This window comes from Fundulus heteroclitus, unplaced genomic scaffold (genome assembly GCF_011125445.2).
Source record: "Fundulus heteroclitus isolate FHET01 unplaced genomic scaffold, MU-UCD_Fhet_4.1 scaffold_338, whole genome shotgun sequence".
Taxonomy (NCBI): Eukaryota; Metazoa; Chordata; class Actinopteri; order Cyprinodontiformes; family Fundulidae; genus Fundulus; species Fundulus heteroclitus.
Genome location: NW_023396748.1, coordinates 91766 through 107655, shown reverse-complemented (window position 1 = coordinate 107655; position 15890 = coordinate 91766). Strand labels below are relative to the sequence as shown.

At 41.3% G+C, this 15890-nt stretch overlaps 1 protein-coding gene across 7 annotated transcripts in view; it reads left to right on the top strand.

Moving 5' to 3' along the window:
* Positions 1-2089: 2089 nt before the first annotated feature.
* LOC105936874 (vinculin) overlaps positions 2090-15890 on the top strand; it is a 40412-nt gene continuing 26611 nt past the window's right edge. For 4 of the 7 annotated variants that reach the window (XM_036130332.1, XM_036130329.1, XM_036130331.1 and 1 more), the window contains exons 1-2: positions 2091-2579; positions 12960-13030. In XM_036130332.1, coding sequence (XP_035986225.1) covers positions 2412-2579; positions 12960-13030 — 239 coding nt within the window. In that variant the 5' untranslated portion in view covers positions 2091-2411. Of the gene's footprint in view, positions 2580-12959; positions 13031-15890 lie in introns of all 7 variants that reach the window. The other 3 variants (XM_036130330.1, XM_012877950.3, XM_012877943.3) reach the window with 3 other exon arrangements.

The following is a 15890-nucleotide window of genomic DNA, read 5'->3' as shown; positions in this document are numbered from 1 at the left end:
CCTGCCTTCACCAAGTCTTTATTATTTTTAATCAAACTTTTAAAGCCCAACACCGAGTTTGACTCGAATTTCGGCTTCTCTGTCAGCCTGGGCATAACATGAAAAAAATTATTTGTAAGGAATGAGGTATTGAAGAAATACTGAAGACGCACGTACATCAATAAAATTGTTAAATAAAATTAAATAAAACAATTAACAGCTCACATGTAAAAACACCCAAACTTTAAAGAAGAAGAGCCATAGCAGGAGAAGGACGCCTCGTGTGTTTTAAGTTTTCGCTCTAAGGACCAACAGGCCGACACTTCCCGTAAGACCTGAGAGGTCTGGGTACGGTGAAGCGGCATAACACTAAGCGTTTCAAATAACAGCTCAAAATCCATTCTAAAATGGACTAGCTAGAGACTTTAGAAATATTTTTTTTTCCTGTATTTCATTCTAAACCAGTTTCCAACTGATATAATCTATTTATATACACTATATATAGTTGCATCCGGTAATAACATAGATATACATTATAGACGAATTACATGCAGACTGATGTTTTTTCAGGCCTTAATTTATATTAATTAGGATGATTTTAATTAAATCACAACATTTAATAGTAGTTTAATACTACCTCAGACAAATAAAAACCTGTTTATACAGAAATACTTACACACATGCTTAAAGGCAGTTATATTCACAAGGTGCATACACACACATACACACTTGTGTGTGTGATAAAAAAAGAAATACTGCAAAGAAAGAAAGCAGATTGGCACAGTAGAGCAAGTCTGGCATCACGTCTTGTCAGACTCGCTGTGACTCACACCTCTCTGTCTAGAACCCCAAACCTTCTCCACCCACACCAGACTCAGCAGAAGAAACATTTCACAGGAGAGCTGCATCACTTCTGCAATCATTACAACGAATCATACGCGGGGCATAAAAGCCTCCGAGTACATTTTGTTGTAAGCAACCACATTCCAAGCGGCTGCTGCTGGAAGCATACTTTAAAGCCCTCACAAGCTTTCTATCAAATTCTGTTTAGACAAGTCCACATATACAGATACTTGCCAGTGGGACTACTGGGACCAATCAGAGCCTGCCTTGCACCTCATCTGTAACTCACAGACACCAGTTTATATTACTGCTGCTTTTACTCCGGCTAAATCCATATATGGGATTGCGCGACAGCGAGTTCAACTCTTCACTCCTGTTTAAGGGTAATTCCTGATGAGATGAGATGGCAGATAACAGGGCGCGGGAGGACCAGAATGTCCAGTTTGTCCTGTTTGGACAGCAGCTTCTCATCAGGACACACCGCATGCGTAAACACATCGGGGGTCACTTGGCCCCAGGTCCTTCGGTCAGCCTGGGGTCCCAGGGGTATAAATACAGCTCGTTTCGCTGTCGGGGTCTCCGCTTTCCCCAACACAGGCTCAGGTTTCAGCAACAGAGACAACCCCAGCAACAACCACACACTCAGAGGGGGGGGCAAACAGGGGTGCCAAGAGTAAGATAAATGTTATCATACCCCTGAGGCAACTTGTTTTCACATTAATGTGCCAACAGTGTCAAGCTGGACTCGTCAGGTGACTTGTCGAAATGCTCACACGTCGAGCTTTATCTTTGCTTTAAAAGCAGATAAGTGAGTGAAACCGTGTGCTCTTGCCATGCGGTGATCTTTGAGACTCCTTTCAGCCTCAGGCAGCAGCAAGCTGAATCCTTGGTCTTTATTTAGACCTGGACATTAAGGCCTGGAGACACGAACTCCTGACCTACCTTTTACTGAACGCGGCTCAAATGTCACATGGAGGTTTTTAAAGCTTCGCGAACGAAACGAAAACAGCCACGTTTGCCGTAACCCGTTATGAACAGAGGTGCTGATTTTTTTTGGTTCTTCCCTATGAGACCTTTTTCTCAGGCCGCTCTGCGCCAAAACCTCACCGGCTGGAGATGTTTCACCTGCTGCAACCAGAGCCACAACCTATCCCCCCCCCCATCAAGACTCATTAAGTTACCCCAACACTTTCCTTTTAGGGGGGGCTCTAGGCGCGCATGACGTAATTTCAGGACGCGCTCTGGTCTGCGGAGTGTGTGCGTACGGGGGAGAGCGTCAGTGCGCACCGAGCACCCTGGCAGCTGTATTCCTGGGCTCTGATTGGGCGGAGGGCGGTGATTCCTTCTGTCACGATTTGGGTCGCTCCCACCGGAGGACACCGACCGCTCGGGTCCGGCTTTCAAAGAGATCCTCGGGAGAGGAGGCAAGGATTCCTCTGAAAGGCCTGGGCTTGTCAGCTCGGCGTCCGTCTCCGAGGAGGAGAGGGAGAAGGAGAGCGAGGGAGTGAAAAAAGACAGTGAGCGCTGGAGCTACCAGCTGCCTTTTTTTTTTCTTTCCTCCATCGGGGCTGTGCTGAAAGTCGTTCACGATGCCGGTGTTTCACACCAAGACCATTGAGAGCATCCTGGAGCCGGTGGCCCAGCAGATCTCCCACCTGGTCATCATGCATGAGGAGGGGGAGGTGGACGGGAAAGCCATCCCGGACCTGTCGGTGCCGGTGGCCGCGGTGCAGGCGGCTGTCAGCAACCTTGTGCGGGTGAGTCCCGACTTTCAAAGGGCAGGGCGTAGATCCTTGTGTTTTTAGTTTATCTTAGCATTTGTCTCCCAAAACTTCCAGCATATTTCTGCGGACCGACTGGATCGAAGAGGGCGGAGGGAGGAGGGGGGTCAATCATGCAATTTTTACTCAGTCAATGCCATGAATCAGGAGAAGAAGAGACCATAAAGCTGTCCTGCACGGAGCAGCAGCAGCTGATTATTTTCTGTGGCTTCCACAAATATGGCTTGGAAATCCCTATTTGGTCCTCGGTCGCCATTAAAAAGACATAAAGCTGTCATCCACCGGCTGAGGTTCATGCCCGTATGTGTGTTTGTGTGTGTGTCAGTCTGATGGGCTCCAGCGTCGGGTTTTAGGTTTTTGTCAGTGCGCAACATGAAATGTCAAACTTTGCTCAGTTCGGGTCAGAGAGCTGGCAACTTTTCAGTGGAGCTTGGAGTGAGGAGGAACAAAACAAAAACAGCCGGGCATTACTGATGCCCAGTGGCGGTTCCTTCATGAGTGGTCCCCTGGGCGAGGCCCTCCTTCTGCTCCAGTGTAGACATAGAACAGGTTTGACCTGGGTGATTTAACTGTTTATCATTGATTTTCAATCGGAAATGATTCAACACAGCCCACACTCCTTAAGGAAAAAAAGTATAAAAACCCTCAATTTTTTTGCACTGTGACTCTAATACCAACTTCAGGACCAGCCTGAGACAGAGATCAGGGCGTGAGTCTGCACTACGTTCACAACTTTTTGTTCATTTGCAACCCATCAACCCATGCCCCCCCCCCCCTCCCACACACACACACACACACAAAATAGAAATAAAATCTGATTTCTGCTCCCCCCCATATGATGGGGCTAAATCGGATAAGTATCAAACATTTTTCAAAGCGCCTGCAGTCTGAACGCCCATGTTGCATTTCATCTGTCCTGGCTTTTTAATCAAACTTTTCCACACAGCAGTCAAGGCCAATTTTAATAGCTGTGCTTTTTTTTCCCCTTAGATTTCTTCGCCTTGAGTTGATGTGGTCTTATTATTCCGGTCAGTTCCAGTTGCTCAAAAACCTCATAATAACACGGAGATGCCAGTATCCACTATTCTGTTTTTTTTTTTTTTTTTTTTTTTTTTGTACTGTTGCTTTATTGAACGCTTACAGCAACAATTACACCCGCCATCACTTCCTTAAACACTGCGCTGCTGAACAATTCAGACTGAAGTCTGAATTGTTTAATCTGAATTAAGCCTAAAGATCTGCAGTGTGAACATAGACCAATTGCGCTTAAAGGAACAATAGGTAACAATCACACCTAGTAGTTAAAGTCGGATCAACACATACACAACGCCTTTCATGGAGACCAGTCATTTACTCAACAGTCCGTTGAAACCCCACTGAATTTTTACATCCAGAGGATAGATAAATTAGGTTGTATAATGTTCTATTTCTGGTCTGCTTCTCTTACTGGCTTCCATGTTTGCAGGCTGCTGCTCTTTTACCAAAACAAAATACCAAATGCTGCGCTCTGTTATGGGAACTCTCATATGATTGGCTCGGAAACCAGGAAGTAAACACGGGCTACACCCTCAACCGAAGTAGTTCTGGACCGTACCTCTAGGTTTGAAAGGAGAAAGACTTGACTAAGACGTTGTTGATGGAGAGGACAGATTGTTTATAGGGAATGTTATTTCCATCTCAGGTGACATTTGAGAATGATTTAGGTTGATTATACGGTAAAAATCTTACTTATTAGCCCTTTAAGTCGCAAAATTAGAGACTTACTGAAGACTTAAGGTTTGAGACATGGGCATCATGTACAATCTTTATTTCCTTTATGAGTGAAAGTAAGCCAATGAGTAGAAATCATTTTAGTAATCAATTAGTAGCCAAATTAGTTGTCTCCCTGGAGTTAGTGTTGTGAATACACATGGCAACGTTGCGCATACTACAAATGGATTCGTTATAACTGTTTTGGCAACTTATGCCAGTAAAAAAAAAAAAAAGTGTTAAAAGAAAGGCTGGTCTGGGTTTTAAATGCTACATTGGAGCAGAATTTACTGTAGGTGATCCATCAACCACAGCTCTGGCACAAATGTGCATATTTTGTATATTTTGATGTGCATAAATATCTTAAATGTTCCTATATTAAATTAGGGTATATAGACTTTAAACTTAACTTGTACTTGTGAAAAATATTTTTCCTGATACTCCAGTAGAGTGAGAGTTGGCTACCCTGATGGCAGCTGCGCTGTGTGAGACTTGTGGGGTGGAAGAAGTGAGGGCTGACTGAATTTAGAGGAAGCTCCTCTGTGTAGGGGGACCAGTGGCTGGAAATATGTCATGTGTGCCACATGAAGACGGGGTTTGCTCCTCGGATTTCCATAAAATTTGTCAGACAACTCAAGACATTGAATATTCACGAAGGAACTCGGCGATGGGATGTACTTCATCTCATCTTGTTGTTCTTTCACTGTCCTCTCTTCGTCTGCACGTTCTCTTTTATTTAATCTCTGACACGGCTGAGTCACAGTGGTCGTTTAGAGTAGAAAGAAGCCGGCTTTAGTCAGCTTCCTGACCTATTCCTGTGTGTGCACTGGCTGGGAAAAAAATGAATATCAGTACGGGCCACATCATTATTGCTGGCCTGGGTCGTTGTTATTGATTAAAGCTTCACCCACTCACTCGGTCGCTCAGGAGAATTCAACACCAGGCAGAAGTAAACATGCATTCCCTTACACCATGAAAACAGGAAGCTTTGGATCAAAAGAAAACCTTTTAAAGGGCAAAAATAAACCTGATTATTTTATGTTTTGGATCCTTTAATGTGATAGTAGGTTAATTGGAGCCTGACTTCCTCAATTAAAAGGACAATGTTGAATCTACATAATGGAAACTTATGCTAAAGTTTCTTGTGTTTTATGCATAGCAAATGAAATAATTAGCTCTAATAGTTTGCACTGCATGCTAATAGTTAATTATTTCATCAATCTCCCTATTTCTCACTTTTCTGGTGTAGGGCAGGCATTAAAATAATGATTTGATGAGCAGTTAACTTACAGTCTGGATTAGAGGTAAAAAAAAAAAAAAGCAGAAAATCAAGCCTTCTCCATTGCAATGCTATTCATCTTGATTGGGTCCTTGCTGTCTGCTGGCTATCAGCTATTTTCTCCCTTTTCCCTCTGTTGTTGCCGGTCTCCTTCATCCAGACAGCGAGCAGAAGGAGGCTAAAAGCTGCCTCGGGGTTGTCGCTGGGTATCGCATCATGGATATGAGAGCCTGCAAGGAGGGATCAGGGAGTTGCACGGGGAAGCTGCCAGACGCAGAAAACGCTCTCTGGATGAAGATTCACAGTTTAAAACCGAGCGATGAGGAAGATATCTCAGTAGAGGAAAAGAAAGCTACACTCCAAAGTCTCAGCACTGAGAATTGCGGGGTGTATTTTTAGGAAAAAAAAAAAAAAAAAAAAGCTTTCAGACTACTTACTCCCAGGAAGAGGAGAAAAACGATGCATTCGCTGACAGATCTGCAAGAGCGAAGAAGTGGTTGACAAAGAGAGCACAGACGCTGCTGGAGACCGCAGCTCATGAGATATCCAGCACGCTGTTGCTGGGTAGATAAACTTAACTTTATGTAAAGAACACCAAAACCAAAAAAAAAAAGGTGAAGCTCTTTGGAGCATGCATGTTTTTTTCTTTTTAGAAGGATGATTCATGTCTAGCCTATCTAGAGTTAACACAGTGTGCTGTACACCGAGATGCCGACAACACCACAAGGGTCCCAGAGCACGCTGATACAGTTACAGTCAACCCCGTCCAGGGTGGGCTGTGGATGGCCGGGTGGGGTTGCACGCACTTAAGATCTCGGCCACTCAGGCTCCTAAATACACTCGAGGCGATGTGCTTTCCCTGAGGTCGTGCGTGGGGCCGATGCAGATTCAGCCACAGACGAGGGACATACTATACCGCCGCTGGTGCATCTGTTTGGGAGCGCAGGTTTTCTGGGCGTTCTGCTGATGAGAGAGCTGGCTCAGTGATAGAAGTGTCTGCTTCTGAAGGAGTCAACGTCGACTCCTTCAGGGGGAGGGGAGGCGAGGAATAAATAGATTTAGCACTGAGTAAAGTAAGCGCACACTTTACTGAACAGAGAGGGAGAGGAGTTATGTGAGAAGTAGGCCTGTCAACTAAAAAGCGCACCGATGACATGATGCGCAATGAGCTGAGGATGATACGGGAGAGAAAAATGGCAATGTTTTAGTCAAGCACCGTGTTTTAACAGGAAATTTAATTTGATTAAACTGCCAGCTCTCACCAAGAAATCAGAGTTTCCTTGGCTTATTTCTCTATTTTTTTTTTTTTTTTTGGCACACCAAGGATGAGGCATAGTTGGTGACTTTGAAACGAACTGGGACATTTGTGCAGTACATTTGGGATATTTCATGCACTGAAAGACTGTCAGTTTCTTGTTTGTAATGTAACTTCAGATATTTGTGTCTTTGAAGCTCCAGCAAACAGTCTTTTTGAAGCAATAGGAAATAAAATGACTTTTTCATATTATTAAATTAATAACACGTTAATTAATGAGTGGGTGTGATATCTATAAGGCATCAAGTAAAAATTGTGTCTTGAAAGTTGGTGTTTCATACAAAGGAAAATAGAAAAAAGAGTAGAGGTTGAAACAAGTTAAAAGAGGTCCAACCTGGACATGCTAGATGACTGGATCACAGCATCTCCGAACTGCAGCTGTTGTCTGGTGTTCCTGGTCTGCTGTGGCTCAAGGTCATCCAGGGCACCCGACAGATTGGCTACTGCAGCAGAGATTAATGCTGGTTCAAATAGAAAGGTGTCAGAAAAGACGGCACATCACAGCGTTTGGCATGTAAGGCCACATAATAGAAGAACAGTCAGGTTGCCCATGCTGTTCATAATTATTATGGCTATTCTGTGTACGTGTGAAGGGTCAAACTCTACGTGAATTAAGAAAATGACCCACAGTCTGTATTTATGCCTCTTCAAAGATTTTCACAGCACCCTCCAGCATTTTTATTTTGGCTAAGCGTGTTTTTAGCTGTTTTATTTGTTTACCACAGATGTTTCAATTAAAAAATATAGAAGATCTGGAATAAACAGGGTCATTTCACACATACTGAATTTCACCTAGACTAAACATTTTATCTTGATTGAAAGAGCAATTGAAAGTGAAGGGCCAAAACCTCACCCATCTATAAGGGCTGGTTTCTTAACTTGGTTCAACACAGGACAGACAACAATGCACACATTCACGCCAAAGGGCAATTTGCAGTTGCCAATTACCCTAAAATCTATTATTTTATAGTAGCAGGGAACCTACATGTGTAAACGCCATAGAGAAATGCAAAACCCGAGACCTTGCTACAAAGCAATGGTGCCAACAACTTGATTACTGTGCAGACAGAGCCCAAATATGGTCTCTAAGGATGTAACTTTTTTGTTTTGACTTTGAAAACACAGTATGGTAGACATTGATCAGAAAATTTGATATTTTTAGATCAAGATTGCATTATAGGAAGAAAAGTAAATCAAGCCTAAAACCTATAATTAGATTAATACTGCATCTGGAGTATCCCCAAGTCCACCAATGTCAATTAGATGTTTCAATGAGATGAATGAAAGAGAACAGAAATGTTGTTGTAAGGTGCCGGACTGTATGGGACTGATTAAACACCACCTTTCCAAATATACCATCACTACTGTGGAGCATTTGGAGCATCATCAGACAAATTGGGGATTGCAGTATGGTGGGCGAAGAAGCTGGAATCAAACCCACAACTTTCCAGTTTCAGGATACCTACTCCTCCATTCGAGCAGCAGCCACCCTAGGCTCAGGAAGGATAGTGCTTTATCATCAATGGTCATCTATGATCAGACTTTCAGGTTCAGCGTTATCAGTGACTTTGAAAACAGTGATACTTCTATCTGAAATGGACAACGCTCCAATCAGGGAGTGGTTGAGGTGTGTGGAGGTGGCTCGATAAAGGTCTTCATTTATTCCAAACATTGTCATTAAAACCTATATATTTATGTGCAGGGATGGGTTTTGTCCCAATAAATCAACATAAGGAATTCTGGGCGATTCAAAACCCTCAAAACAAAAAAGAAAGCACATTAAACCTCAGGTAAGACAAAGTGCAGTTTGACAGCTGCGATCAATAGCTGTGATTCCTGCTGCAGCAATCACGTACAGCCCACTTCTGTGTCCACTTTACTCTGCATTATTAATGCATTGCATAATCAATAGCAAGCGTTGCGGCTTACAGGAAACATAGTTTGTCTGGAGGACGCTTCCGGGTCGTCTGCACTGCATTCCTTAGCAGTATTTGTTTTAAATAAAGAAAGTCCCCAGGACAGATCAGCTGCGTCAGATCATTTTGACAGTTTCTGTTTGACTTTTTCTTTTTTACAAACATACTGCGGCATGAAAAGCTTGTTCTCAACTGATTGTACAGCTTAATGACTACAGAATGTTACCCAAAATGAAGGTAGTTAGGCTTTATATGGTAACATTTAAAGTCCAGGGGTTGGTTTACCCTGAGGACGCATCATCTGCAGCAACAGCTCCAGGTCTTCTTATTTTTATGCTTTACCTCAATTTATTTTTTGTTCTTTTTAGTTTAAGCTGAATTTGAAGTTACCCCATATTAACACGTTTCTCTAAAATAGGCTTTCTTCCTGCACATCCTCTTTTTCCCACTCTGTTCCCTCTTCTACACCATGTTATTGTTTTAGCTCATGGATGGTTTCTGGAAAATCACCCAAAAGTGATTCAAATGCAGATGGCCATAAACTGGGTTGTTGCTATAAAATCTCTAACCATTCTCCTCTTGATTGCTGATTTGCTACACCACTGAATATGCCATGGATGCTGGATGTAACAATTGTTGTAAATTGTTGTAGTTTAGCATTTGATTCAAAAGGCAGACTCTTTCCTCTGATTTTAAGGACAAAAAAGGTTTGGCAGTTCTGCAGTTTTTTAATCTTGATTTTAAAACTACTTGACTTTAGTTTGGGCTGCAGAGCTTTGCAAATACATTCTCAACTCAAATTTATAGCACCATAACTCTGTTGACCAAAGTGCCTTACACACCCTAACAAGCTAACAATTCAAAATATGGCAAAATAAAGCAAGTAAACTAAAGAGAAAATAAACAAAAACAAACAATTAAGCCACAAAAGCCAATATCTTAAACTGTGTTAAAAGCCAGAGAGAGAAAAAAAAATGTGTTTTATGATAAGATTTAAAAACAGAAAGTGAGTTGACTGGCCTGATATGTATAGATAATTTGTTACATGGTGGTGTGATGACAGAACGCGGTCACCTCTCTTTGTCTTTGGAACAACCAATAAAAGCCGATCTGATGACCTGAACAAGCGAGAAGGAACGTGCAGATGATCAGGTCTGACAGATAAGTGAGGACAAGGTGCATTGAGATATTTCAAAAATTTATTATAAAAATAAATCCAAAAGCTAACCGGTGGCCATTGAATTGCTGCTAAAACAGGAGAAATCTGCTCTCGTTTTGGACAAGGTTTAATCGAGCCACAAATTTACTCTTTGAACCTTTCAAAATACTGTTATGTCACCACCACACCCTCCAATTTACCCTTTGCGATCTTATAAGTTTCCTTATGGAGCTCCATTCATGCAGAAGGCAACAGGAAAAGAAAAGAAAGACAAAAAGAAAATAATGAAGCGCATCCCATGAAAGAAACTAATATTAAAATGCAGATAGTAATGGCAAATTTAAATCTGACTTAGGAATAAAGTTTAATTTTAGATTTATCCCATCCTCCGTCTCATACAGACATCATCAGGGACCATAGAGGTCTACATGGTTCGAACTTTACATTTAGAGCGATTTATACACTAATAGCTAAATCTGGCAACAAGGAAGTAATTGCCTAAATGCACCTACAACAGATAAATTTTTAAGGGTTGTCCTCTGTCATGTAGGGAACATAAGAAACATGGAGAAAAGGTTCTCTGGTCAGATGAGACCATAATTTTAACTTTCTGGCATACAAGAAAATGCTCTATGTAGAAAACCTAAGACTGCACATCACCCTAACTTCACCATTCCCAGGGTTAAACATGGTAATGGCAGCATCATTCTGCGGGAACGATTTTCTTAGGCAGGAAAAGATAAGCTGTTTAGAGTCGATATATATATATATATATATTAGGGCTGGGCAAGTTAACGCGTTAATTTCGCGTTAATTCATTAGACTATTAACGGCGATATTTATTTTATCGCGCATTAACGCATGTTGCTCATATGCTTTCAGTCAGTGTCAGTCAGCAGGCACACGGCAGCACTCTCCCGCTCCCCCTCCCCTCTCGTACATGGCTCAGCGGCGCCAGCCAATCAGCACGCAGGCTCAGCCTGGCCCGCCCACTGAGCTCTCACACAAACTTAATACACAAACAGCTGAGAGAGACCGCAGCAGCGAAAAAACATGAACGGGGAAGTAGCACCGTTTGGCTTTATTTTAATACCGTAAATGAAATCAAGCTGTATGTTTTGTAAAAAGCCGGTTCATTTCAGTGGAAACACAACAAATTTATCTAAGCACGTGAAAAAACATGAAAACGTCGAGCCCCAGAAACGGAGAGAGGAGATGAAACTTCTCTCACTGCCCCGACAGACCCACAGACGTCACTGACTGAGGCGTTTCAGTCCTCCTGGGAACATCCAGGTAGATCAGTGGATGGATGGATGGATGGATGGATGTTACTGGAGCCCACACATAACATGTAATTAAGACCTTGAAAGAACCCAGTACATATATTAAAAAGTGTTATTTAAGATAAGATAACATTAGCTAATCCTTTTTTTATCCCACGACGGGGAAATGTATAGGATTAAAGCAACAGGCAGGTGCACACAACACAGACAAAATTACATAAGGATGAAATATATAAGAGGTGGATTAGCGAAAAAACACTGAACATAACATTATTATTATTATTATTATTATTATTATTATTATTATTATTATTTAATTGTAATAATAAAATAAAAACCACAAAACCCAAAAGGTCAACAGTTTCATGATACATCAAGCTTAGGGACTGGCTAATATACAGCAGGTCAAAAAAGGCCATATTTTGGCTGCAGTGCTTGCTGTTCTCTTATGAAGAAAAGATCAACTAGTGCACTAAATTCAATAGATGGGTTGAAAATATACAGTATAAAATAAGTGCTACAAATGTTACAACACTTTTGTTCATATGGCAGCAGAACATTAAAATAAAAGTGCTCTTTACACTACTTTTGAATTCATTCTTGGAGTTTGTAAATACAATGCGATTAATCGCGATTAATCGCGATTAATCAGGGCGATTAATCGCGATTAAATATTTTAATCGTTGCCCAGCCCTAATATATATATATATATATATATATATATATATATATATATATATATATATATATATATATACATATATATATATATATAAAGAATAAATGTGCGTGGTCAAAATAGGAAAACTCTACACTTCATACAGATGCTGCACTGCACACAGTTTACTGTTCCTTAAATCTCTGGAGCCAGAAAGTCTATTAACAGAAATATTCTGAGGCAGCAGCAAGAAACTGATGTCATCATTTCGCTGTAATTGCATCTCAAACGTGTGTGAGCGCACACGAGTGTTTGTGTGTATGTGTGTGTGTGTGTGAGAGAGAGAAAGATGTTTTATTGTATTTGTCAGGGCTTTACACCAGGAGTCTGCTGGGATCCAGAATCTCTGTGGAGACTGAAATGCTGGACCACACACATTTCTTTGGCTTTTTAAGGGTCTAGAATAATTAAAGCTGTCATTATGAAGTTCAGTGGAACGGCTCTGCAAATTGTGTGTTTGTCCGTATAAGGTTAGGCATGCTTGTGTGCGAAGGATGCACTTTTGCTGCTATGAACGTCTGCAGGAGAAGCCTGCAGTGAGTGGCTCTCTTTGATGCAGCCGTAATAACGTTACAATTTGGAAAATTGAATCAAAACTAAATTCTAAATATTGTTTCACCTGGTTTACTTCTACAAAACAGTTGCTCTTGAGATTATATAACCTAGAATTGGTGAAGTCAGAGCTTTAATTTTGCTACTAACACTGGTCACACGTAAACATGTTCCCCTGCCTTCATGCAGAGTAAGAGACAGAAGAAATGAACTGGAGCCCGAGCTGCTTTCCCCAGCTCATGAGAAATGACATGCATGCATGGTTGGAATAGGCGCGAATTGATACACACTCATTCACCCTTTCAGTCTATTAATAGTGCCCTTTAAAAACGTTTCCTGTCTTGCTGCAGCTAATGATAATGGAATCAATCTGTGTGTGTTGCAGGTGGGGAAGGAAACGGTTCAAACCACAGAGGACCAGGTGATGAAGAGAGACATGCCTCCTGCTTTTATTAAGTAAGCCTGTGGACGAAGCAGTGCGCATGTGCTGGAAAAGTAAATAACCGCTGCTGTATCTCTGTCTGACAGGCACAAAATGTTGGAAACGATGCGCTTTATCTCAGCACACAGAGAACTTGTTTAATCGAGGATTCCAGGCGTTTTAATGTCAGGAAACCTGGCGCCGTTCCCGGCTACAACAAAGAGCCACTTCTGAGGCCGAGACCGGGTGCTTGTCCAGCCCCGGCATCCAGACCGCTGAGAGGCTGTGAGCTGTTTTCCAGCTCGCATCCAAAGAACTGACATCAGCCCAGGATGCTCACTGAGAGCTCTTGCTAAGCAGTGCTGGGAATCAGTGTTTGATTGCTTCTTTGTGTAAATGCCACTGCTCCAGCTCCGTGGTTCTCAAACCGCGGTTCAAATGCCACTGATGGCACTTGGGTTGCATTTAAAGTCAGGGGAACGAATCTTGGTTTCTGCCATTTATGAGGTGAATGAAAACACTTAAGTAATAGCCAAAAGGATGAGTTGTTCAAGGACATTTATATTTGCATCAAACAGGAAAGACTTCATGTGCTGTGCAAATGACCTGGAATGGGCAACAGTGGACCAAAAAGTGCTTGTTCGGCTCCAAAGTCTGAACATGGATCATTAAATGAGACCAAAATCAAGTAAAAAATGCCCCAATCTGAAGTCATCAATGGTGCTACTATGCTAACTGCTTTGCTCAGTGACGAGCCATCTGGTATTAGCATACATGCTAGTAGTTGCTTTGTGTTTTTTAAACACTAAAGTACCGTGGTCGCCAGTGGAGGATGTGTAGTATTTGTGTATGAAAAAGATAACAAGCGAGAGTGATTTGTAAGTAAGGTTTTTTACTGCTGCTGTGAGTGTGCTATAAGCAGGCAGCTGACATGTTAGATTTTGAGGTCAGGGTCGGTGTAAAATTTTGAATTTCCCTCTTGCACATTCCTGTCTATTGTATTTTTACTTGGAACTTAAAAATCTTGACTTTTGAGAAAAGACACAACTGAACAGCAGCCTTCAACTAAGCATTTAGTATGAGATAATAAGAATAGTATTGTTTGTTCTTGGTACATTTTATAAAAACACAAGACATTCAAACAACAAAAGTCTTGTTGTATGTCCATTTTTAAACGCCCGCTGGTACTTAAAAATCCTCCTGCTCTAACTTATCTCACACATTAACATTCAGCTTGTTTTTCCAGCCACTCTTTGTTTCCCGCGGTCGCCTGTTTATCAATTTTCAAATATTGTGCAGGTTCACAGAAATGATCCCAATCTCCAGCAGGTCACTGCTGTTTTTTCTCCTACCTCATAAACCTCACCCGTGGGGCTTTGGAGCGGGAGCATGTGGGAATGTGAACCTGCCTAAATATAGACGAGCCATCGGCCATTGATACCCTGACCAATGGGGTCAGAATGAGGGGGGATTTAGCTTTATTTGAATCCTCGTAAAATTCATCCCCCATGGGTCGATCACTGACTGAAGCAATATTTGAAATTCATGCCCACATTTTTTTTCCTAAAATTGTCTCAAACTGAAGGTAATGTAAAGCTGATGTTGTTGTAATTTGCATTTATCTCAGGTTTTAAGTCTGCTTCTGGGTTTGGCTCAGAGCAGACCCACTCTGAAGTATGAACCCATTGAAATAAGTCTTTAAAGGGCCATTCATAAAATCTGAGTTAAGTCTAATTTTTTTCCAGATGATTTGCCTGTTTTACTTCACTATAGCAATGCAGTTCTCAGAACCTTTTTCTGAGAACTGTCTTCCACACCATTTAAACTCTATTAGTGTATCTACAGTTAGTTTCCTCACAAAAACACGTAATTTGGCCCTAAAATACTGTAACACAATCGGATATCTGCTGTGGTCAAGTATGCTGTCCTTCATCTGGCTCAGACACGGTAAAAAAAATAAAAAAAAAAATAAATTTATTTAAATAAATAAAATCAAGTGGAGCACTATGGCGAAAGCTGTTTGCTCCACTTGTAAAAGCAAAATCTGTCGAGCTCTATCTGGCATTGAGATATCAATTTCTATTGCCATATTGCTAGACAGGACACTGGGGGAAAAAAAATAAATAAATAAGTAAATAAATAAATAAATAAAGAGAGAAAATTCCTGGTGCAGCTAACTATCTTGTAAAATAAAGCATGTTCTTGTTTGGCAAACTTTATGTTCACCGGCAAAACCCACTTGGTGGTTTGGCTGTTGACTCCCTGATCAAGCTCTCTGTCTTCCCTAAGCTTTGGGTCGCTCCTTCATTTAAATCTGATACTAAAACTGTTTCATGATCCCTGGGTAAAAAAAAAAAAAAAAGTGTTTCTGAAGGAGAGACAATTTTTGGCATGCGAGGAGAAATCCCTCCTTCACCGTATTTACTTCCATGGCGCTCGCCTGTATTTCCTGCATTTCTAATCTTTGTATCAAAATGTTCGCTCAATCCCGTTTCCATCCAATGAGAGACCACTCATCCGTTTAAACATATTCCAGTTAAAGAGGTGTTTTTTGTTTTGGTTTTTGTCAGAAAGTTCTGACGTTCTGAGATTAGTGGGAGAGATTTTCAGATGGGGCATTTAATTACGCTACATCAGCACTCATATATGGAAGTGCTCAATTGGTTTCCGAAGAGGGTGTTTCAAAATGATTAAGCAACTTAATGGAAACACAGAAAATTATATTTTTTGTTTCACGCCTTTATTAGATGCTGATTTGTAGCCTCTAAAATATTTAGATATTAATAAATATGATGTTTATCCCTTTTTTTGCAAATCACTTCGCATAAAGACTGACTGTGATGTAGCCAATGTTTTTTTTTTTTTGTGTTATGAAGAGATTTCCTAAGCCAGCTG